Raw genomic sequence first — 23,076 nt, 5'->3', positions numbered from 1 at the left:
CTACCGCGCGCAATTTTAGGATCCCATTTCATTGGATTTTTACGTGAGAATCTCGAGCGTGTTTAGGATTCTCATTCATTCGATTGTTATGTTATATTTTAGTATCTCGAGCACTTTTAGGATTTCTTTCATGCGATTGTTACATTAGTATCTCGAGTACTTTTAGGATATTCTTTCTGTAGATTGTTACGTTAGAGCCTGTTGCATATTTAGGATTTAGGAAAAAGCGTGATGAAAAATTTGCAGTCTAAAGAAATTGTTTCATAAATGCAAAGTAATCACCAATATTGAAAACAAACTGCTGAATTATGTTTTGTTTGTTGGAAGTGTTTATCCTCTAAGGCAGAGACGCTGTAAAATGTATTCTTCTACGTCAATTCAAATTGTTGGCATCCATGTAATATTTAATTTCATTGTCCAAAAGTGGTATGGAAATAAATTTATGTTTGACTGAAAAAAATTAAACTTCTACTAAATATGCTCACGATAAACAAATTCGTCAGAGGAAAGATTAGTATGTTTCATACTAAGAACTGCTCAAGCGAAAATTCTTGACAGGAAACATTTCACTGAAGATATTTACCAAAAAATGATTCTGAAAATAAATGTTTTCACAGGAATAGATCGTCGCTTTCATTCATGACAAACGTCGCTTAGGGATATAATTTTTTATCGTTATTCGCCAATTCTATTCACACCAGAATTTCAAGACTGCTGCATAATACATTCGGCAAACGATGATAAATGTTTTGGATTTGAAGAAACTTTGACGTTTGACGTCTGTGTCCTTGCTAGCTTTTCACGCTCAACTATTGTCGCTGTATGTAGCCATGTTGAAGACCTATTGCATTTGTTGATTTATTGTTTTCATTTTCTTGCAGACTCATTAGTGAACATCTCCGATGCTTAAAATGCCGTTTGAAACAAGATTCCAGCAGAAGTGCAAATAGGAGAGTAACACATTTCTTTTAAGGATCCGTGAATCAGAGTTAATATTCGTTTGCCAAAGTCGAGGACTTGAAGCTTTAACGTGCCGTGGACTTGGAGAAAAAAAAAACTATTTAAAGGGCTTTTTAAAAAATTTTTCTTATTCATTCTGTAAGTAACATCTGTTCAAATGTGGTGAATTTTCCCGCCAAAAGACTTAGAAAAATACAGGCGCCCAAAATACGCATGCGCCGATTTTTTTTTTTTTTTAAATTTTCAAGAGTGTTTTGTGTTCAATAAACTTGCTTGTCCATTCTCTCTCACTTTACCATTACGATTCAATTAAGTAAACAACATTTTTCATCTCCATACAATAAAAATTTTCAATTGTTTGCACGAGATAATGTTTTTAGCACATAATACAGAGAAGCAACATGAAAAGACAAAGCCCTACTGATGAAAATTGTAAACCAGAAACCACTATCCTAAAACTATCTTTCAATCATGGGAGCCCATAACTTTTTATGTTGCTTCTGACAGAAAAATAACGATTTTCGGCTGCCAACCTTTGTTTGTAACACAGGATAAATAAAACTTAAAGGCGCAAACAAAAATTTTATACTTCACTAAACGGGAAAATTGTTGGAAATTTGCCTGTTATGTGAAGTTGGTTTTGATAGGCCATTTTATGAAGTTTTTATGAAATTGATGATCGAGTGAAAAATACGAGTGAGCTGATATGTTGTTAACTCAGTAAGTCAATGAAAATTTACTTCGCTTTTGGGGCGACTATATACTTGTCAAAAAATTGTTCTTTTGCTTATCCACCAAACATGTTAGACGCAAATTTATTCGGAAACACAAGCCAGCATTAGATGGTTTTCCCAGCAAAACATTATTCACTATTAAATTATTTAATTGCTTGGCACTATTTTTTTCAAAATTTCTGTGAAAAAATTGTTTTTGAAATTTGACTTGCTAATGAATTCTAATGAATATGCATTTTTTGATTCCTGTGTTACAAGAAATGCGGCTGAAAACGTCATTTTTCTTCTACTTACTCATTACAAAATAAGATAAAACACAGTGCCAGGTTAAAAAAAGTTTAGGTTCCGAGGTTATTTACTTCACTTCCCTTAAAAAAAAATTTTGTTGACATAAGAATTAAAACAGGCTACATGAAGCAAATTTATGAGGTAAGACCCAAAAACAGTTTTTTTAAATTCTCTTTGTGGCTCGTCTTTTCTCTATATTTTGTTTTCGTCACATTTCAAGTAGTCAAAGAGTATGACTTTGTGAAAAATGAATTAAATCACCCGTTGTTTGGTGATCAAGACAAATTATTGGCCGTCGTTCAAATTTTCCTATTTTGAAGACTTTTCTTAAACATTCCTTCACTTCTTTCGAACCAGGCACTGTGTTTCATTTCAATCAGCAATCGGCAAGAGAACAGTGGCACAAAAATTACAGTTTGTCGCTAGCGACCACGTTCGAAAACCTGAGTCATTTCATATGAGAGTTTACTGAAGTTTTGCAGATCAGTCGAAGGAACTACTTTACAGTCGGATACTAGAGTTTGATTGGTCAGCGGTTGATCAGTTGGAGGCAAAATGGAACGGTCCGTCATACTTTACGTCGCGAATTAGTCGTTTGTAAAGAACAGTGTGTATGTTCCCATGTTCCATAATATTGTCGTTTAAACAAGCCAATTTTGATCCGGTTAATTGACAAGTGGCCCTTTCGCCATTAGAATTTTTAGGAGCTGATCTACTTTCAATCAATCCCTAACAGTCTCGAATTCGATCTGCTTATGAACAGAAGTCATCGTTGGAGTCAAGTAAAGAGTCATTTGTCCGTACTGCTGTTAGTTTCCATTCATCACTGTCACGGAGGTTTCATTGATTAGTTTTGACTCGTACGTAAAGTTAAGGTAACACGTCCGGTTCGTTGGCTATCTTAACTGCATAGTCATTGAAGATTTAGATATATGAAAATTCACATATTTGCACTGCGGTGGAAAGATGAAATTAGAAGATCCTCGCAGCTAAGAACACTACTGAAACTAGTAGTTGTAAGTAGGACCTGAAAAAAATTTCAGGCCCGTACGGGATTTGAACCCATGACCTCTGCGATACCGGTGCAGCGCTCTACCAATTGAGCTAACAAGCCAACTGGGAGTTGGTCAATGAATTGAGTACAAATAAACATCCGAGTGAATGAAGATTTAGATATATGAAAATTCACATATTTGCACTGCGGTGGAAAGATGAAATTAGAAGATCCTCGCAGCTAAGAACACTACTGAAACTAGTAGTTGTAAGTAGGACCGCAGTGCAAATATGTGAATTTTCATATATCTAAATCTTCATTCACTCGGATGTTTATTTGTACTCAATTCATTGACCAACTCCCAGTTGGCTTGTTAGCTCAATTGGTAGAGCGCTGCACCGGTATCGCAGAGGTCATGGGTTCAAATCCCGTACGGGCCTGAAATTTTTTTCAGGTCCTACTTACAACTACTAGTTTCAGTAGTGTTCTTAGCTGCGAGGATCTTCTAATTTCATGCATAGTCATTGTTGACGACTGTTGAGGAATTTGTCCCGAGTTAATAGAGAAAGTTTTTCAGGATTGTTTGTGATTGGTCCAGAAAACTCGCACTAGTATCTCAACCAATCAGATACAAAACTAAAACTGATTACGACTTAGTCGCTCGCGTTTTCCTGCTTTTTTCGCAGTTGGGACGTTTATACCTTGAGTTCTCATTGTTCTTCATAGTATGTTCCTATCTTCTGATTGGTCGTTGTAATTACTTTGATTTTGCGACGCTCAATCGAAAAGAACTCTAAACCCACTTTCCAAAAACAAAGCTGTTCAAAACATTCTCACGGTTGTCTTTTAGGTTTGAGTTTGTTCAGTGTCCTAGTCAAAAATGTGGTTTAAAAGGTGATCTTCGTTTCAGTAATGTGACTGTCGGCCTTACAGTTCCTTAACCCTTTAACTCCCAGATCAAATTTTAAATTCTCCTTACTGTCAGCCATACAATTCTCATAATGTTAGTTCAGAGAATTTAGTATTGGACCAAATAATTATTCTCAAATTTATATTTTTTATTCTCATCACTTATCCGGTTGATATTGTATTGATATTGTAAGGAGAAATTTTTTCTTGGTCACTTATGGGAGTTAAAGGGTTAAAGCTCATACTCGTTCGGTCAGTTTGCGAACAAAAACAGTCTCAAACTCAAAACGTTCTCCGTACTTCAGAAGATTGACAACAAACACGAGTGGACGTCATTCTTCGTCAGGAGTTGTTCGTTATTAAAATATTAAGTCTGGTTTGTGGGAAATAATCGGTCGTTTTTGCCTTTATGTTACTGGTTGAACAACTCAGGAACCGTTCGTCAGTTTTGATTGGTCAGTTTGGATCAATCGGTACAGTTAAGTAGCCTTATTCTCAGAGTTATTAATGTCAATGTCATTAAAGGTCGTTTCTAAGGAAACTGTACATGTTGACATTTCTTAACATTTCTCCATTCTAAGTTGGTAAAACAGCTCACTTGAATCAGTAATTGAAAATATTGACGCTGAAGGTTATCAATAGAGCAGAGTCCCAGTCAATAATAGTGTGGCAGTGTAATTGTGAGTTAATCCAACACTGACATAAAAAATTCTTATTCCCCGTTCATGTTCTGTCAGTTTTAACGCACTTATCGTTTCGTGAATTTGGGACAAAGTTGCATAATCATGGGATAGTCCTACGAGTGTCCTGTATGAAAGATATCGTCACCTTAAAGAAGTCGGGATTCCGTTCATTACAGTTGTTTCAATAGTTCCTTCACCTAACTCATGCTCTTCCAAAACCATTTATGCTCAAAACCAGCCAAAATGGAAATTAAGACAAAAGCCATTGTTCTCTTGTCGATCATCATTTACTAGCTTAATGATTGGAAAAGTCGATCTAAATAAGGTGGCACTGTCAACTGTACAACATGAACATTTGTGCAACAAACAGTCCTAAGAGGCTGATAATTTCTCTTTGAATGAAATGCACCCAAACTGAGACACCGAAACTTATTTCATCGTCTTCTCCAATAACATGATGTCTAAATCGTAGCCAAGTGACCCCTCCAGTCCTAGGGATCACATTGTTTATTTGAATTTTTTTAGTTGGTAACCGAGTGATTCTTTTTTCTCAAAGAAACTGAAAATTACGATTTCGTAAAAGTTCTTCTTCCACTTAGTTGACCCGCAGTGCCACCTTAAATGCACCCTAGACCCCAACAGCTTGCAGCTAGAGCAAATCTTAATGGTCACGGTGACTTGAGTTACTGAGTGCTTTGCATTCCTGAAACTTGGACCGAGAAGTTTGGACCAAACATGAAAGTTGCATACTCAGTTCTTTTTTGTTTTATGTATCAGCGACCAAAATACATCGAAATGTTTCTTATGCTTTGCATCCATGAAATTTAGACCAAACACTCAAATCGAAAACTCCTCTTTGCTTTTGGTTAATGAACAACCAAATTAGATAAACTTGAATTTTTTTCCAGATAACCACCAATATTTTGTGTTGATCTGCAAACCAGTCTGTACCTTAAAGAACGGCTTCATGTTTTGGGTTGATTCGCCCTAGCTTGACATAACTCAAGTCACCATTTTACTGCAATCCTATAATAATGTGAAAGTCTTATCTTTGTCGAATCTTCTCCTGGTTTCAGAGATTTCAGTTGCCCTTTTGACCACACATTTGACCATCTCAGTCTTCACACAAAAAGCCTCAGTCCTGAAACACAGATATGATATTCCACTGATAAGCAGCTGAACACATTTCGGATAGCTGAAGAGGGATTCACGAGACTCAGCCTAACAACGCATATATCCAGGAGATGAAGCAGGTTCCGAAGTTGTGTTGTAAGATTTTGACACGATGCACCAACTCTTTAGGCAAGTTGGAAGAAACATAGGAAACACTCAAGCAAATTATTTAAAAACTTAATTCCTTCAAGACAGGATAAGAATAATGTTGTGCATTGCACGTAGCCACATCGAAGACTTGCTTACTTGGATTTTAGGAATATATTTTCTAATTGCCTCTCTGGATTTACATTTTTTACATGCATTCATTTAAGTTTCCTCAAATATGTTCGAGTTTCAGTGCGTAAATAAAATGTTTCTTGCTCTCGAACTTGAGTTGTACAAAGCGATAGCCGACTTTACGTACGCACAAGTAGTAACACACGAATGGAAACTTTGGCGGTTTAACTGTAATGATACACAAACATAGTATTTACCTTATCTTAGGGTAGTTTAAAGACTGTATTGCTATCATGTCTTCACACATCTTCTCAGTTTTCTCCAGCTCGTCTTCAGAAACCCATCCCAAACTGAACACGCCGGCAACTAGCGTAGTTTGTTGTGAATTCGATAGCATGAATATGAATGAGGAACAACAACGAATCAGAGATGTTGGCGTCTGCACGACTTTCAGCACGTTATTAGCAGCCGGCCAATTGGAAAGAAAGCCGTGAAAATAATTCATATTTATTTTGGTTCCCTTTGTATGTTGATGAGTAAATAAGAAACGTATTTTGTAAGAATTTTTCACGATCGTAAAATTAAAATTTCAAGGAAAGAGTTTCACTCTAATCATATCTGCAGAAAAATGGGTTTTAATAAAAATAAGAATTGAAAGATCTGTTTTTATTCAAAAACTTTGAAACACAGGCGTCTTACGTCTTGTGCGTAAAATGAGCAGGAGGAACACCACTAATGAATATTTTTTTTTTCGCTCTGACGAAAGGCACACGCTAAAAATGTCAGTTTCAGAAACTCTTTACAGTGGCCAATTTACATCATCAACTCAGTTGATAAACCAAATTATCTAATAAAAACCCCCACCGACGCAGTGCTACTATTTCTTTGGAAAGTTGCCCCTTTTATTCATTTGACTATTGATGAGGTGGCTAAAACAAAATATCGAAAATATCAAATAAACGTTGAAGTTAAGTATAGGAATACGAAGGATTCTGGGCGGTTACAAAAAAACGAAGGTCTTTTTATAACAGCTCCACTGAAGTGTCCATACCAATGCTGCTAAAATTGTTTTCCAGCCTCGATGGGACCCTTCTTAACCCAATGACCCCTTCGAGTGACTAGAATCTAATTTCACTTTACAGCATAACTCCCAAAGCACACATTAAGGTCAGGAGAAAAGGGAAATGATGACGTGCGTTGATAAATTTGAAGCTTCGACATCCTCCCCGGCAACCTCCATTCACCATTTGAAGATTGGTTGGTTCAAATTCCCACCCCACTGAGCCAAATAGTGTTTAGATGCCCTATCGGATTTGATGATCAATTTTTTTGTGAAGGCAAGATCAGCGACCGTGACGTTATTACACACCTTTACTTCTGAGCCATCTGTCAGCGAAAGTGAATTCTTTACCTTTAGCATTAAAAGATAAAACACGTGTTCCACCGGAAAGACCTGACAGTTCCGGTTCAAATTACCCACCCCACCCAGGAAAGGTTCAAACTCCTCACCCTATGGTCGAGGACGACGGTCACATGCCCTGTGAGTGAGCTGCCCTAGGAGAAATGTTGAAGTTCGGTTGATTAGCAAATTGAAGTTAATTTGGTTCGGACTAACTGCAATCAGCCGTTCCTTTCCGGGAAGGTGTAACTGTTCACTAGGTCGGCCCGCCGACTCATGCACTGCCTCACTATCACGCGCCTAAGAAAATAAGACCGCCTCATCGCAGGTTAAGCTAAATCTTTACATTTTCCCAGTACCACTGACTCGTTAGGTCCTACTAGGTCCTCATCCAAGTTTCCTCTTCATTTGCCCCGTCACCTGTGTCGTCTGCAACAGCGATGTCATTTCCCTGAGAGGCCTACCCACGTTTTTTTATTACCACCACATTGGGTCTTCTTCGTCTGAACGCATTATCGGTTTGGAAACTTTTATCTCATGATAATTTTAAATTTTTATGCTCATTGACACTCTCTGGTACATGTGCTTACTATTCACACTCTCCAGTTAAATCACGTTTTTTGTGTAATTCCCTTGTTAAGCTCTCTTGAATGCTTACGATAAGACAAGAGAGATACCGAATGAAATGACGTCTATATCCTTTTCCGAGGAAAATTTTTGGGCGTACATTTTCATCAACCTGCCCATCTTTCTTCCCCTCCCCCTCCCCTCCCCCCTCCCTCTTACCACTACTCTCACGATTTGATTACAACTTTGGTATGTTCAGTTACTCTGACGCATTGAGCCGACTGAGGAGTTTCTTCAGCTCCCCTCTCGTGTCTTTCTGACATATTGTTCCTTCCTTATCTTTAAAGTAAGGACTTCGTAATATGCATCGGTCGAAGAGGATAGTACAAGCGATAAAAGGTGCCTCTTAAAACTCAACATTTCAAAAAAGAATTTACTTGTACTCTTAACTGCAATATACATATGTATCTGCACACGCGATTCACAATCAGGCGCCGGGCTCACACCCGAAGCGTCGGCTCTTCAAAATAATTACCGCGGGTAAAAAAATGGAGACGAGTCACCTCGAAATTTTGTCAAGATAATTAACATCAAAATATCAAGCAAGCGCAGATACACCTTGAGTTCCATTTGAAACACTTAACTCTGACGTCGGTGTATCTATGAGTATCAGTGAAATTAGTTATCAGACCTTAACAACAGGAGATACCTTAAAATCAAAATAGTTGAGTACCCAAAGTTTTAATATAATTTAGGTTATCATTACGAGGTTTATTCAGTCAGTTTCTTTAGTTCCTCCTCCTCTTCTTCGGCCTCTTCTAACTTACTCCTAGGAAGAGGAAGCCACGATGCTCCTGGTATGTATGGAGGATCGCTAACAGCGCTCCCCTCCAGTAAGTTGTATTCCTTCTCTCTCTTTCGCCTTTCAACTTTGAATAGAAGTCTCTGTTCTTTTCTTTTACTTGTAATCTCCTTGACCCACTGAGATTCTGCAGGTATCAGCCCCCGTGCTTTGGTTATAAACTGAGGGTTCCTTCTCCGCGTGGCTTCGTATCGGTCAGGACAGATGTGCCCTTGATAACTGACTCCACGCTTACCTTAAAAATTGACACCATGTAAACTATAAAAGATGTCTTCATCGTGTACTTACTGAAACTCTGGGTGCATAATTGTAAGTGCATTCGAGATATTACGATCCTGAGTCTCATGAAGAACTGGCCAGAGATCAATATCGACTCCGCTGAAAGTTCTCGAATAAAGAAGTCATTGCAACATTCCAAGGGCGAGTCAAAGTAATAAGCAAAGAATAATTTGATTCCAAAACTCCTTTGCGTTGTCTTAGACACCTGCAAATCCCTCCAATCGGTGAAAACTGTCAACTGGAGGAAAAGGACTCTGCTACATCCTCGTTAAGCAAATCACAAGACCGAGTGACGTAATAGAGTAATTGAGTGTCTAAAGTAAGCCGGGATCGCTTTGGTTCTGTTTTACTTTGAGCGTGATAGTTCTAAAAAAAATTCGCACCATACTCTAAACCAATCAGATGCCAAACGAAAACCAATTGCGACTTGGTCGCCCACATTTTCCCGCGCTTTTGGTAGTTTGCTTGTTATTAGTTATTACGTTGACTCCTTATTGGCTGATGATGACGTAAACCTCTGTTTTAATTGGCTGTTGTGATTACGTTGGTTTTGGTTCCAAATGTAAGAAAACTATAGACGACATTGAAAATACTAAAAAAGTAAAATCACGTGTCAAACGACTTTCGATGAAAATGGGAGGAGATACATGTAAGTGCCATTCATTTGCCATCATAATTCCTCTTTAAGCATTCGGAAGAAACATAATTTCCCCTTTTCCAACTTGTTAAATACTTACCTCGTGCGTTAACACTAGTCGGTAGCAAAGGCGGCTGTCGGACATGAAGTCCAACTGCATTAGGAGTGTGAGCTTTCAGCGTCACTAACGAATCATTGCCTGCTGTTACAGCCACCCAACCAACATTGGACAGAACCACATCAGCAGCACTCGTGTCCCAGCCTATTCCCTTAATGGTGAATTCTTGTGATCCAAGCGGGGGAAACGTTTCCATGCGCTCTTTACCACCAACTGGTATCTGTAAAGAACACAGACATAAAAAAGAGACGGAATGAGCGGTTCGGATATAGTGATTAAGATTCTTATGGCGTGAATAACAGCGTATTCAACAAATCTACTGCTAACATAGGTACCTAGCCGGCATAAAAACGTTCTCACCAATAGCTGAACTGTTAAGCTATCTCAAAGTTGATGATTTGGTAAATTCTCATTACTACTTTACTCCCCTATGTCATGTTATAATAGTCATGTTATAATATGGAGAACAACTTGTCTCACCACCTTTTCTAAAGAATCTTACCCCAAGTAGTTCAGTCCCAGCGTGTTTGTCGTACACTTCAACAGCACGTTCCTCACTGCAGATATGGACTGGTAAATTAGGAGAAGCGACCACAGTAAAGTAAATAGACTCGATTGCCTGAAACAGTGTAATGCAAAAAACATAGTAAGCGGGACAGAACATGACATTAAACAATTCAAAACCATTTCAAAAAGTCTATATTTTAGCTTGTCCTTACTATTATTAACCGACTGTTATTAACTTTAGCTGAAAAAACTTGTATATTATACCGAGTCAACAACTGAATGACAATTAGGAATTTACTCGTTTTTCTTGACATACGTCAGTAATTTGAAGCTGCTACGCGTGAAATCGTTGCTCAAACCTTCTAGTTACGCTGGAGAGATATTGTTATAAATATACTCCCTAAAAGTACAAATCTCAAACGCATTTAGGAAGGGGTACTAAGAATTTTGGAAAGTTTCCAGATAACGTTATTGGAGAGTACATAATAAAACTCCCAATACATCTAATAAGTCCATTTTTTCATAACCACACAAGAAATCCAATACTTCATGGAAAAGAGTCCAAAATATTCAGCAGACCTTTTTTTCATATTACAGTGCTAAACATGATAACACCAGAAACATGTAATTATGCAACAAACCTTTGGAATGGCATCACATTCACCATTTTGACTCTGTCTTTTTATCTAAATAATAAATAATTACATCAAATCATCGAAGCATTCCCAAAAAACAACAACAACGACAATGCAATTTCACATATCTACGTAAAATGTTACTTTTTTTGGCAGTTGAGATAAATAAATTTTCTTCAAACTGCATCATTTTGAGATATTTTATTTCCTCTGCAGGGACTAATATAACCATGGAACCTCAAATTACAAAAGATTTTCACATCAAACTACACCTCAAGATAGTCCACTCTGGCCAGGCCACCAAGCAGTAAGGAAAAGCCCGGTTTAAGAATGAAGGTCCTAGGCACAAACCACAGTTTTGGATTCAAGCGTCTTAGCTCTTCCATGGTCAAGAGATTTGTGATCTGTCAAAATGAGATTTAGAAAGTATGAAATGGTAGAGTTTTTCACCAAGGAAACCAATTTAAACAAATTATCATGCTGTAGTTGTTTATTTGCAAATATGCGAATGATTTTAGTAGAAGTATTTTGCAATCTGTCCACTGTTATCTTCTGTGAGACATTCTGAACAGACGGAGGCCAACTTCCTACTGACCAATCACAATAAGGTTCAGGGTATGTGAACAAACCTTTCCCTTTCAATCCCAAGATCTATACAGAAATTCCTCTTACTGTCTTCCATTAATTGTTAATAATATTGGTTCAGAGAATTTGGTGTTCAATCAAGTAATACTCTTAGAGTTGATATTTTTCCTAGTCTACTTGTCTGCCTCACACATGCATTGAATTTATATTGCACAGAGCAATTGCCTCCCAGGAGAAAAAAGGATGAAATCACAACTTAATTATCATTGTTGTTTGCAGTTTTCTTTTCTCACTCCTCATTGGCTTTCTCCTTGGAACACAATAACACTCCATAAATATTTCCGATGCTCAAAGTTATCTGAATTTCATGATAACCTAAGTGGGATATAAATTTTGTATTTAAAAAAATATATCTATTACCTAGAAGACAGAACATTAATAAAAGAATTAGATATTTTCATTGCCTAAAAACATTATATTAAATTTGATCTAACTATATTCATGATATTTCCATGACAAAAAAGCAAAGCATGAAACTTCCACTCATAAAATAAAATGGAACAACTCATTTGTACCTGGTTTTCACTGATAACTCCTGGTGTGTCATACAGCCATCTCTGGTTCCTGTTTGGTTGATACATCACAAAACTTGGCTTAAAAGTTTGAAGCCCTGTTTGTGAAGGAACTATTGCTGTTGAACTTCCCTTTCCAATAGAACTTTTCTTCTTTTTATCTCGGTAGCTTGTTTCTTCTTTAGATATGATCTCATCATCAATTTGATATTCTATATCATCAGGCTTTTGCTGAAGAGGATGAAAAGAGAAGAAAAAGTCAAAGCCAAAGGCAAAAGAGTCCCTAGGAAATTATGTGGAGCGATGAAGTGATATCATTGTAGTGTTACAAAATTTGATTTTGAACTTGACTGTCCAACTTTGAGAACAGTTAGAAGTCCCTGCATTGTGAGCTTAAGTGAGGCACTTGACTCTGAGGAGTGGCTCTCCATTCAAAGTAACTAATGGGAACCACTATTTTTGGGGAATTACCTTATCAAATGCTGTGACAGTTTGCATTGTCTAACGCAAACAGTAGCTATCTACATGTAAAGCACACAAGAAGACTTATCAACAACCTTAAACTCTTAACTAACATGTCACTCATTATAAGAGCCAACAGCAAAGGTGACATTATCTAAAGGACTGACAAAACATCCTAAAAAACACAGGATGATGGAGTCTTCTAAAACACCAAATGATCTCATTTGTGTTACATGTAAATTGTTAATTAAATAGAGAACAAAAAGTTCTGTTATAAATACTACAAGGGGACAAACCTAAATGGTTACATTAGTGAATAGAAGGTGTGTAAATATTTAAGGAAACAAAAAAAAGGCCAATATAGAGTAGATTGCCAGCTTTAGATGCACTATCTGTTGCCTTAGGAATTAGCTTCATCAGTCATCTAAAATATAGTGGCTCTGAAAGTCACAATCTACCTTGTATGGCCTCTTCAGTATATTATTGATATAATTAGTAGTAATTGATATAATTAGTAGTAATTGATATAATTAGTAGAACTAAACTAATATGATTCATTTATCAACCAGTCTGGTTCACCTCCCTACTGAATAGAGAAGATCAACTTGCTGCTTTCTAATTGGCAAACTACATAATTCTTATCAACTTTTCCTTATGCTAAAATTCCTATTAATCTTTAGAATGCTGAAAATTATCCTAAATCATAAAGTGTTTTTCCTTTACCTCAAATTGTCATGTCTGAGAAACACTCACCTCATAAACACCTTCATGCAATCTTCTCAACAACTTCCCTAACATCATGTGACCAATAGGAAACCTTATCATCCTTTGTGTGGTGCATGGCCATAAACTAACTGTAGCCCTCTGTAATAAGTCAGCATTCTTATGAACACTAAATAAATCCAACAACAGGTTAAATAGTGACGTTTTTCCAGCATTACTACAGCCAATAAGATAAATGTCTCCCTTGTCATCCCAGTGTTCGCTGATTTTTCTCACAAGTTGTGTTATACCGTAACCAGTTTTGGCACTGATCAGGCACATACTCTTAATGTTGGCACCTTCCAAGCCATGAGCTTGGCACATTTTAAAGAGCACTTCTTTCAAATGTCGTTCTTGTTTTCCAGTATGTGTTCCTTCCACTGGAAGCATGTCAGCTTTGTTGCCAACAATAATGATCCTTTTTGCTTCACCCACAGTTTGAAGAAGATTCGGAAAAAGACTTCCAGGAAGATCCATCATGTCTACAACATAGAGAATCAATCCTTTTCTTCTTTCTATGTGTCCCACGTACTCCATTACCTCGCTTGAGGTTATTGTGATGGGAGAGGGTTCATTGTAATGTTTCAAGTTGAAACACTTCTGACAAACCAAAGTTCTGGCAAGCCACTCAGAGACTGGACCTTTTTCACCTGTAATTGGATTCTTTGAAGGCATAACGTAGCCTCCCTGTGAAGGATCTTCGCTTTGGAAAGCAGATCCGCAACCAAGACACTTAGGAATCGGTTGCTCAAACTCGTAGACATGGGTACCACTCTCAACTTCTGAAGATTCGGGCTCTGCGAGTGAAGGTTCGTCGTTGAAAACTGTATTGATGTCGACACCTGTTGGCGTAATTCCACTGACCCTTTTAGCACTTTCTGGACTTTTTTCATCTAAATTGCCATCTTCCTCAAAAAGTAGAGACGACGCTCTAAAAGATCTTCGAAATAAGTTCAGCTTGTTCCAGCATTGGACATTACCACGTAGCTGTGATGTCACAACTTTGGAGAAGTGTTTTTTCCTTGCAAGGTTGTTAAATTTAAGTCTATTTACTCTCCAAAAGAGTCCCCTTAACCCTGAATAATGAATCATTGACATGATATTTTGCTTCGCTCGTGCCATCAGAAGCATGTCACCACACTACATCTGCCATCTTAGAATAAGGTACATCCGCTGTCATACCGCAGGCGGTTAGTTTCCCAGTCCCAAATCCTACCCGATCCACTTGGTAAGTCTCTTTGAGTATACTGGAAAATTGCAGAGTAAAGTAACACTCCCAAAATTCTATAGGAATATGTATTTTAACTACCAAAGCTAAGTATTGTCTGCTAACTTAAGGTTGGAAATATTGTTGTTTTTTGTTATCTCGCTCTAGGATTTCTCAAGTTCTTGGTTCGAATTGCTGTCGAGTTGATCAAATGTCTAGTTGATAAATTATAACTTTTCCAGCCAGTTTCTATGAGAACGGAAGGGAAACGACAAACGTTCCAAACGTATATAAAATTCATTTAAAATCATCACATTTTTTTATAATATTGTGGAAAACAATCTTATACGTAGTCCATGTTTTGAGGAAATTTTTCGTCACAGTCGTCCGCGATCAATTAACTCATCGAATATACCTTGAGAGGTCAGAAATGAGATGGTAAGTTTAAAGAGAAACAGCGGTGTTGCGTCGGTGGGTTATTGCAAAACGGTTTCGTTTTATGAACCGCTGTGTTGATTATGGAAATTGGTCACCGCAAAGATGGTTTCGTTTTTTCGTTTCGGGTTCAAATTTTATCTTAATGATCAGGTATTTTTCTTCTTTTTAACATCTCTTTTATCCACAATTAACTAACAAAATTCAAACCAAAATGCTCACAAAATTTATTTGAATTACTTTTAAAATTTTGTTTGTTTACTTTTTCACTGCTGAAGTTGACCCCACAAAGCGCTGGCCGTGCGCTTAAACTCAAAGCGAGAAATACTGAGTTCTCGCTATCCTACCGAAAATCTACAGAGGACGAGAAAGACTGCCCCATTGTCCTGAATCACACTTGAGATGTTCTTTCTAACAATAAGTACAGTTTACAAGCTTTAAAAGCCATGCATTCTGAACAAACACGCAAGATGTTCCACCTTCATTGTAAAATTGGCGTGTCGTGGATCTGTCAAATTAACATAAACGCTGCTTGCTAATCCCAACAGCTGTCGCATATAACACTTAACCAGTAAACTTAGACGGTAAGTGACACCTTTTGTGCATAGTTTACCCATTAACAGTGCCTAAAGCAATCTAATTGGCGGAGAGCGCGACTGTCTTTGTTTAAGGTGCTTTAGCAGTAAATTACGTATTCAGCGGTAATGTCTACCTCAACGGGAGATTGTGTACCTTGACAACGAACCAAAGCCAAAAAGTTTGCTCAGCAGTTCAACAGAATCTACTGATTGCAGTCGAAGTTTAAAGCGTTAAAAATGGGCTTCACAGAATTAACCAACCCTCATAAAGCCAGCAATTTGCCAGGGTTTGTAAAGTTGTTTAGTTGCCGATTTTATCCCAGTTTGATGTTAGCATCTGCCTTCAAGTGGATCATTAGCTTGTGACACAATTGAATGGTAGTTTGTATTTAAATAGAAAGTACAACAAGTTGAGCTTGAGAAAACAGTTATAAAAGATAATCAATGTGTACGCCGAGAAACAAGAAGTTTTTGCGCGATAAATTTTGAAGAAGAGTGGCGATCACGGAAATTTGAGACTTTTACATAGGGAAATTTAGTTATGTGTGCCAATTATTAAAGTCACTGAGATCTTTACGGGAAAATTTAAGTTTGTTTTTAAGTCACGAAGTTCCCGTGAAGAAAAGGAGGAGATAGGAAAATAAACAAAATGGAAATAGGTCCTCCAAAGAACCGATCTAATCGTCGTATTAAAATACATAAAAGAGAAAACGACTTAAAGAGATTCCAAAATGGGACCTTTCTTGCTGAAATGAGAAAAATAACAAAGTTTGCTTTGAGAGCGAGATTTTTGCAGAAATGGTTAGTTTTTGCAAGAAATATGTTGAAACGTTTGCGCCAAATTTTCGATGAAACAATATTTTCTACCGAAGGCGATCTAGATAGATCATATCGAGAGTTTCCTGATCCTCAGCGAGGCTATTATGCATTTATGTTTCACACTGAGTGGGCTAGCGGGCTGCTACAAGAAAAGTTTCGCAAGAAATTGATGTGAGTATGCACGTTTATGCCTTATTTATCTGCAGATACCGCGGTTATTGTCCTCAGCTGAAATACGAATGCGGCCATACATATGGAATCGCTACTGATAAACTCACAACAGTAAGTTGATACAATGAAGTATTCTTTATTTAGTTCATTCAACCGAGTTCATCTGAACAAATCGGCTGGAATAATGGCTTTGAATGTATCATGATGGTTATCACTTCAAAAGAATTACCGATTTTTCAATAATCTTTTAAAAGCATTCGTGTGCCTGGAAACGCTTTCAAGTTTCGAGTGAATACAGTGATACGTTTTGAAAAAACTTGTTCTATGAAAATGGGTTTAATATTGTGCATGCAGTTACACCAAAACACTTACTCTCTGAAGGTGTTATGAAATTCCAGATGAAGTTCTTTGACCTCCATCAAAGGTGCCAAGATTATTTCAATTAGAAAAAGGCTATACATACAAACACGTTGTTACTGTAATGTCAAGTTCAAATTCATTCATTTACTGCCATCGTGGCCCTTTTGTTGTTAAAATGTTCGACCAATTCTTTAAACTTATTTTTTGTTAACGTCACCTCAGAGGCACATGCGAAACGAGAAGCTTGTCCCGATGACTCTACCAGATCCGAGAGAGAGACAACCTTTTCTGCCCCAACCGAATGGAGATAACAAACTCACGGCTGCCATGGTTCCCTACTACACAGGTTGTGTATACATTACAATAGAAATAAAAAAAACATTTCTTTGCACGCACACAGCTTCATATGAGTCCAGAAAGATGCTTTTGTCTACTAGTTCCGCTCCATTGTTAGGGCATTATTTGGTAAACTGGTATTCAAAAGGCATTGCTGCTCACTAAGCATGTTGTATTGGCTTCGCCAATCGGTTTGCCACTATTGGTGGCTTACAGTGAGAATTAGACTCACTGCTCCGCCGGCGCACGGTCATTCTGTTTGATCCAGCTTTCATTTGGCAGTCTTAGTAAACGATCGATTTTAGTTTTAGCTGCCTCAAGAGTATCATGAGACATGGTATACCGTAAATATATCATAAGAATCATGTGTACTCTTCACTAACTCGGTGATTTTTGAACTTGTTATGACACCTTTCACAATAATAAATCTTAATCAAACTCATGTCACGTACCGCCCGACGTCTTTTTTCACGCACTTGTCATTTGTGTGTCATAGCTATGTAAATAAGTCTTATCGATGTTGTTATATGGGTTTAAAATTTCTCTCAAAGCTGAAGGGTTGACATTAAAAGCCTTATTTTGAATAAAAAATAGCTTCATAACACTGACATCTTGACGCAGCCATTCACAAATGATCGTTATCGATCGTGCGCGTATTCTAAGCAAGAAGGAAAAGAAATTAGAGCAGTGGGTCGGGAATGCAGAATTTTCCCGACAACATGAAGAATGCCATTATGACCAAAGTCCATGTTTTCGATATCAGAATCGGGAACAATCGGGCACGACCGAGATCACTCGGAAGCTTTCCTGCAAGTGTTTTGACCTTGAGGCTTGGCTGGATTAGCAAAAGTGATTCCCGCAAAGAAGTCCATTGAAACGCCTATTTAATGCTGCAAAATGAAATTTTCACGATGAAATCTTTAATTCAAGAACATTGTCACTCCTTAAAATACACATATTCAAGTACATCAATATTCAAGGCACATCTTTAAATTGTTTGAATGAAAGAATAAGAGTAGTCATGCACGAAAACTCATCCTTGCTGAATTTTAATATTGCGAAATAGGGCCTTATGAATCATTTGACTAATCAAAGTGCTCTGTGAGCAAACTCGTGAATTGACAATTGATTTTTTAGACTATGTTTAATGTTATCTGGTTTAGGGAATTTTGTGGTTGATTGTCATATCTAGAGTACGAGCAGTAGTTCAGTGTTCGCTAATGTAGCAAAGAAACAAAGTAACGTTGGGATAAGAAGGCATTACAATTGAAATGATCATGCTATTACATTTGACAAGGTGGATGATGTCAAGTGTTTTAAACGTCTATCATTTTTGTTTCTGGTTCAAAAGAAAAGGTTGGAGGTAAATGTGGGTGAAAAGTGAAATTTACTGTCTTTTGTTGTAAATATTAGAAAATCAAGGCAATACTGTCTTAATGAAAACATTAACGATTCCCTCTTTATCAAATGAGACAATCGGGAACGAGTTTTGAGTGATGTAACTGACCCAAGTCTGCCACCGTCATTTTGGATCTCCGCCTGGGTAGATTTAAGTCACATGCTAGGCAACGTATAATCAATAACAAGATAGAATTTCATTTCAGGCCTATTTATCTATTTTGTGGTGTGTAACTTTCTCATTTTAGTACGTTGTATGTATGTTGAATCTTCAAATTGTCTTGAAACTGAAAAGAAAATTGTTCTTTAAAAATTCACTGAAAATCGGTAGCTAAAATTGTTTGTTTAGGTGTTATCTGATTTTCGTGTTAACTTGTTATTTCGTCAGTCGCCGGCACTTTCGTTGCTTCACACAGGAAAAACACACGCGACGAAACGTAATGATCAATTTTGTCCTCAATCTCACGCCATAACAGAAAAAGCTTTTGAACATCTGTAAACTCCGAGCGCTTCGCAGTAAGTGATATTTTCAATGAATCTTCGGATTGTTTTCAAGTTCAAGGATTGTAAATTACAATTTTATGAAAAACGAAGGTTGTTCTGTTATTTCAGTGTGAATCCTTGCATGCCTGCTAGTCGCTGGCGCCGCTTGTTGAAACTAAAACGAAAAAAAAAAACTCTTTTAAGATTATCATTGGCTTCTTTTTCACCCCACCACTATTCTTAGCAACAAAGGTCGCCATTTCGTCTGTTTATTGCTCGCCAAAAACTATCAAATGCACTCAAAAGCCTAAAATCTAAAAAAAGTTTACAGGAATCGACCAATCGAGCGAGCGAGCGAGCGAGCGAGCGAATGGCATTCCCCACATCGTATCTATAACTCGCTCTTGCGCATGCGCGCAATTTACGAGTTAAAAATGACTGAATGCTTCTGGTTTCAGGTTACGTTCCTACGATGCGATTCTTGTACGGTTCTCGCTACAGAGAAGCAACAGAGCAGGCTGTCAGCGATTTCATGAAGAAGGACAAAACTCACAGAGCAGAACAAGATGATCTGAAAAAAACTGTTTACAGTCATCCGAAACTAAAACCTGTACCAACTTACAGAGAACCTACAAATTACCCCGATCTAACACCTAAATACGCTAAAGGATACTTTCCCAGTAAGTGAAGCACATTATGCAACAATATCCACTGGCGATTGGCAAATCACTAGTAACTCGGTGAAATCTAAAAGCCTCTTTGTTATTGGTTGATAAAAGTGTATTCAATAATCAGCAAAAATGCCTCGCTGTTCTTTAGTGTCTTAAAGACAAAGGCGAGAGTAAAATCATTTTACAGCTACCCTGATAGCAACTAATCAAGGGTATCTCGTTTCTTGAAGGTGAACATCGTGAATTCTGCGAGGCACCTTTACCAGGCTACACGGGTTATGTACCACGGAGGAGAGAGCATGACCTGGGAACTAGGTATGCCACCTGGACCAAAGGCGGATTCAAGGACTCTCTTGAAATGCGTATGAAACAGGAAGGCTTAGCTACCCAAGCCATTGACGTAACCAGGTAAACAAAACAAATAACAAAAGGCTCGATTCGCATTCTTGACGCTTATCAATAACTAACGCTTATCCTTTAGGATGCCAGTTGCAACAGTGAAGCCGCTGATCGCAGAGCACGGAACGCTGTACAGGGAAATGGGAATGAAACCAAAATACACAGGATACATACCTCGTAAGTCGACACTCTCCCCTTAACTTATTTCACTGAGCGTAATAAGTGATACAAGATTACTTCGTTTTGGCTTTACTGCCATCTGTGATCGATAAAAAAATAACCTCGAACCACTTTCTGAGAAAATCTGAGGTTGATTTCTCATCAGCCACTTGTGGTAATTTCCTGTCTCCTGATTAGCTGCAGTGATCTCTTTGACACCCACTCGAAGTGTTACCTTTCTACTATGTTTTAGGTTTCTGTTTTCTTTCCTCTTGCTTGCATCAGCACTTGACTGACTGCTTACTTGTTTACATTCTCTCGTTCCTCCCTCTTTTCACTTCACAGAGCGGCGTTTCAGATTCGGCAACACATATGGTGACACAACTCGGTCATTACCTGTCTGTTTTGACACATTTGGATATTCAACTGCCAAATACCTGACAACACCCGTCATGTGAGGGGCCTTGGCATACTTTCGCGAAAAAAACCTGTCTCTTCAAGTGTTAGAGAGGAAATTTCGCTACATGAGTTTTACTAGGATCACCTTAGTTGAAAATTTATCGTTGTTCTTAACTTCTTTTAGTAAATATTGCAAAATTTAGGTTTAAACTAAACGAATTACGAAGAAAAATGTCATCAAGTCTAAGTTGAGGTATAAGAACGAGCATGAAGTAAGTTACAGCAGATCCCAATTCCCTCAATTTATTCCAAAACGGGAAACAACAAATGCCTGCTTTGCCATTTGAGAATCGACCTTGCTTCGTTTTGTACTTATTCTCAAAACGATCCATCCTCCTGAAAAAGAAAACATCTTCTGTTTCTTAAACTTGTGCCGTTCCTTGATCCTATCAGTGCTTTGGTTCTAAACCTTAGGTGATGGGTGAATCAATTTTTTTGTGTTGATAAATATTCAGGTGAGGAGCATAATAGTTCAGTATGTACAGTTTGCAAACCTAAATTAACCTGTTAACTTAATTTATTGAGAGTGATTTCATTATCTAAGAGTGAGATAAACCCCGAGCGTTCTAATAGATATATTTTTTTCACAAGCATTAAATCCCAATTGTAATATTGATAGTCATAATAAAGTGTTATACTTTGTCTCACGATTTAGTCCTTTTCGACGTGGATTGCGATGTATCGAATTTAATCTGCGAATCTATTTCGGGCGAAGTCAAAAAGGTTGACTGGTTTCGCATCATTTTGTCGTTGTTGGTGTTTTTTTTTTTTATTAGAGGTTAATGCGTCGATCAATTCGAAGCTTCAACATCCCTCCCAGGCAACCACCCAGACATTTAAACCACAGCAGTCGAGCTCTTTGAAGACCCGGATTTAAAAGAAAATAATTCAAAACACGAATAATAGAATCGCAGTTTGCATTACACATTATGGAACGACGCAAACATAATTCGGAATACGAAGAATCGAATACAGAAGCAAGCAACAAAACAAAAACGACGTATTAGCGAACATAATTGGACACAATTCGTAACATTAAAAACACCAGAGAAAACATTAAAAACCGTATTAGCAAACAACAAAACTAAATTCCAAACTTAATTTTGGCGGTAATCACCCCTCATACTTGAGCACAGATACCTGAGGTATCGATATCATGTCAGCTGACTTTCTACACCCCATGGCCAGCAAAAGGCAACGACCCTGTGCTGGGGTGCAAGTGATTTCACAACTTTTACGGCTGATATCGTTATATGGGACTAAGCATCGACATTGTTTTCTTCCAACCGCTTCAAGCTGGTACAATTAAAAGTAATGGAAATTTTGATTAAATCAAAGTGCTCTGTGAGCAAACTCGTGAATTGACAATTGATTTTTTAGATTATGTTTAATGTTATCTGGTTCAGGGAATTTTGTGGTTGATTGTCATATCTAGAGTACGAGCAGTAGTTCAGTGTTCGCTAATGTAGCAAAGAAACAAAGCAACGTTGGGATAAGAAGGCATTACAATTGAAATGATCATGCTATTACATTTGACAAGGTGGATGATGTCAAGTGTTTTAAACGTCTATCATTTTTGTTTCTGGTTCAAAAGAAAAGGTTGGAAGTAAATGTGGGTGAAAAGTGAAATTTACTGTCTTTCGTTGTAAATATTAGAAAATCAAGGCAATACTGTCTTAATGAAAACATTAACGATTCCCTCTTTATCAAATGAGACAAACGGGAACGAATTTTGAGTGATATAACTAAGCCAAGCCTGCCACCGTCATTTTGGATCTCCGCCTGGGTAGATTTAAGTCACATGCTAGGCAACGTATAATCAATAACAAGATAGAATTTCATTTCAGGCCTATTTATCAATTTTGTGGTGTGTAACTTTCGCATTTTAGTACGTTGTATGTATGTTGAATTTTCAAATTGTCTTGAAACTTAAAAGAAAATTGTTCTCTAAAAATTCACTGAAAATCGGTAGCTAAAATTGTTTGTTTAGGTGTTATTTGATTTTCGTGTTAACTTGTTATTTCGTCAGTCGCCGGCATCTTTTGTTGCTTCACACAGGAAAAACACACGCGACGAAACGTAATGATCAATTTTGTCCTCAATCTCACGCTGTAACAGAAAAAGCTTTTGAACATCTGTAAACTCCGAGCGCTTCGCAGTAAGTGATATTTTCAATGAATCTTCGGATTGTTTTCAAGTTCAAGGATTGTAAATTACAATTTTATGAAAAACGAAGGTTGTTCTGTTATTTCAGTG

General features: G+C 37.5%; 2 protein-coding genes across 2 annotated transcripts; one reads left to right on the top strand and one right to left on the bottom strand.

Moving 5' to 3' along the window:
• Positions 1 to 8,339: 8,339 nt before the first annotated feature.
• On the bottom strand, positions 8,340 to 14,689 carry LOC113669256 (nitric oxide-associated protein 1). Its single transcript, XM_027185292.2, has 7 exons — positions 13,337 to 14,689; positions 12,125 to 12,352; positions 11,237 to 11,368; positions 10,971 to 11,015; positions 10,325 to 10,441; positions 9,805 to 10,042; positions 8,340 to 9,023 (listed from the first exon to the last, which is right to left on the bottom strand). The coding sequence occupies exons 1-7, from the start codon at positions 14,474 to 14,476 to the stop codon at positions 8,698 to 8,700; spliced, it is 2,226 nt and encodes a 741-aa protein (XP_027041093.2). The 5' UTR covers positions 14,477 to 14,689; the 3' UTR covers positions 8,340 to 8,697.
• Positions 14,690 to 14,964: 275 nt separating this feature from the next.
• LOC113668270 (ciliary microtubule inner protein 2B) lies at positions 14,965 to 21,467 on the top strand. Its single transcript, XM_027184191.2, has 7 exons — positions 14,965 to 15,852; positions 16,591 to 16,666; positions 17,138 to 17,261; positions 19,591 to 19,812; positions 20,034 to 20,211; positions 20,285 to 20,379; positions 20,707 to 21,467. The coding sequence occupies exons 1-7, from the start codon at positions 15,803 to 15,805 to the stop codon at positions 20,817 to 20,819; spliced, it is 858 nt and encodes a 285-aa protein (XP_027039992.2). The 5' UTR covers positions 14,965 to 15,802; the 3' UTR covers positions 20,820 to 21,467.
• The last annotated feature ends 1,609 nt before the right edge of the window (positions 21,468 to 23,076 follow it).

This window comes from Pocillopora damicornis, chromosome 2 (genome assembly GCF_964200805.1).
Source record: "Pocillopora damicornis chromosome 2, jaPocDami1.2, whole genome shotgun sequence".
In the NCBI taxonomy this organism is placed as follows: Eukaryota; Metazoa; Cnidaria; class Anthozoa; order Scleractinia; family Pocilloporidae; genus Pocillopora; species Pocillopora damicornis.
The sequence above is the reverse complement of the archived record's forward strand: the minus strand, read 5'-3'. Positions and strand labels throughout refer to the sequence as shown.

Bases quoted from the DNA above. Each gene is read 5' to 3' on its own strand.
- LOC113669256 (XM_027185292.2), bottom strand. From the start codon at position 14,476: ATGCTTCTGATGGCACGAGCGAAGCAAAATATCATGTCAATGATTCAT. The intron at 12,353-13,336 runs GTGAGTGTTTCT...CATCCTCTTCAG, and splicing joins TGCATGAAGGTGTTTATGAG to CAAAAGCCTGATGATATAGA. The intron at 9,024-9,804 runs GTAAGTATTTAA...TCAATTTTTAAG, and splicing joins GACTAGTGTTAACGCACGAG to GTAAGCGTGGAGTCAGTTAT.
- LOC113668270 (XM_027184191.2), top strand. From the start codon at position 15,803: ATGGGCTTCACAGAATTAACCAACCCTCATAAAGCCAGCAATTTGCCA. The intron at 19,813-20,033 runs GTAAGTGAAGCA...CGTTTCTTGAAG, and splicing joins CGCTAAAGGATACTTTCCCA to GTGAACATCGTGAATTCTGC. The intron at 20,380-20,706 runs GTAAGTCGACAC...TTCACTTCACAG, and splicing joins ATACACAGGATACATACCTC to AGCGGCGTTTCAGATTCGGC.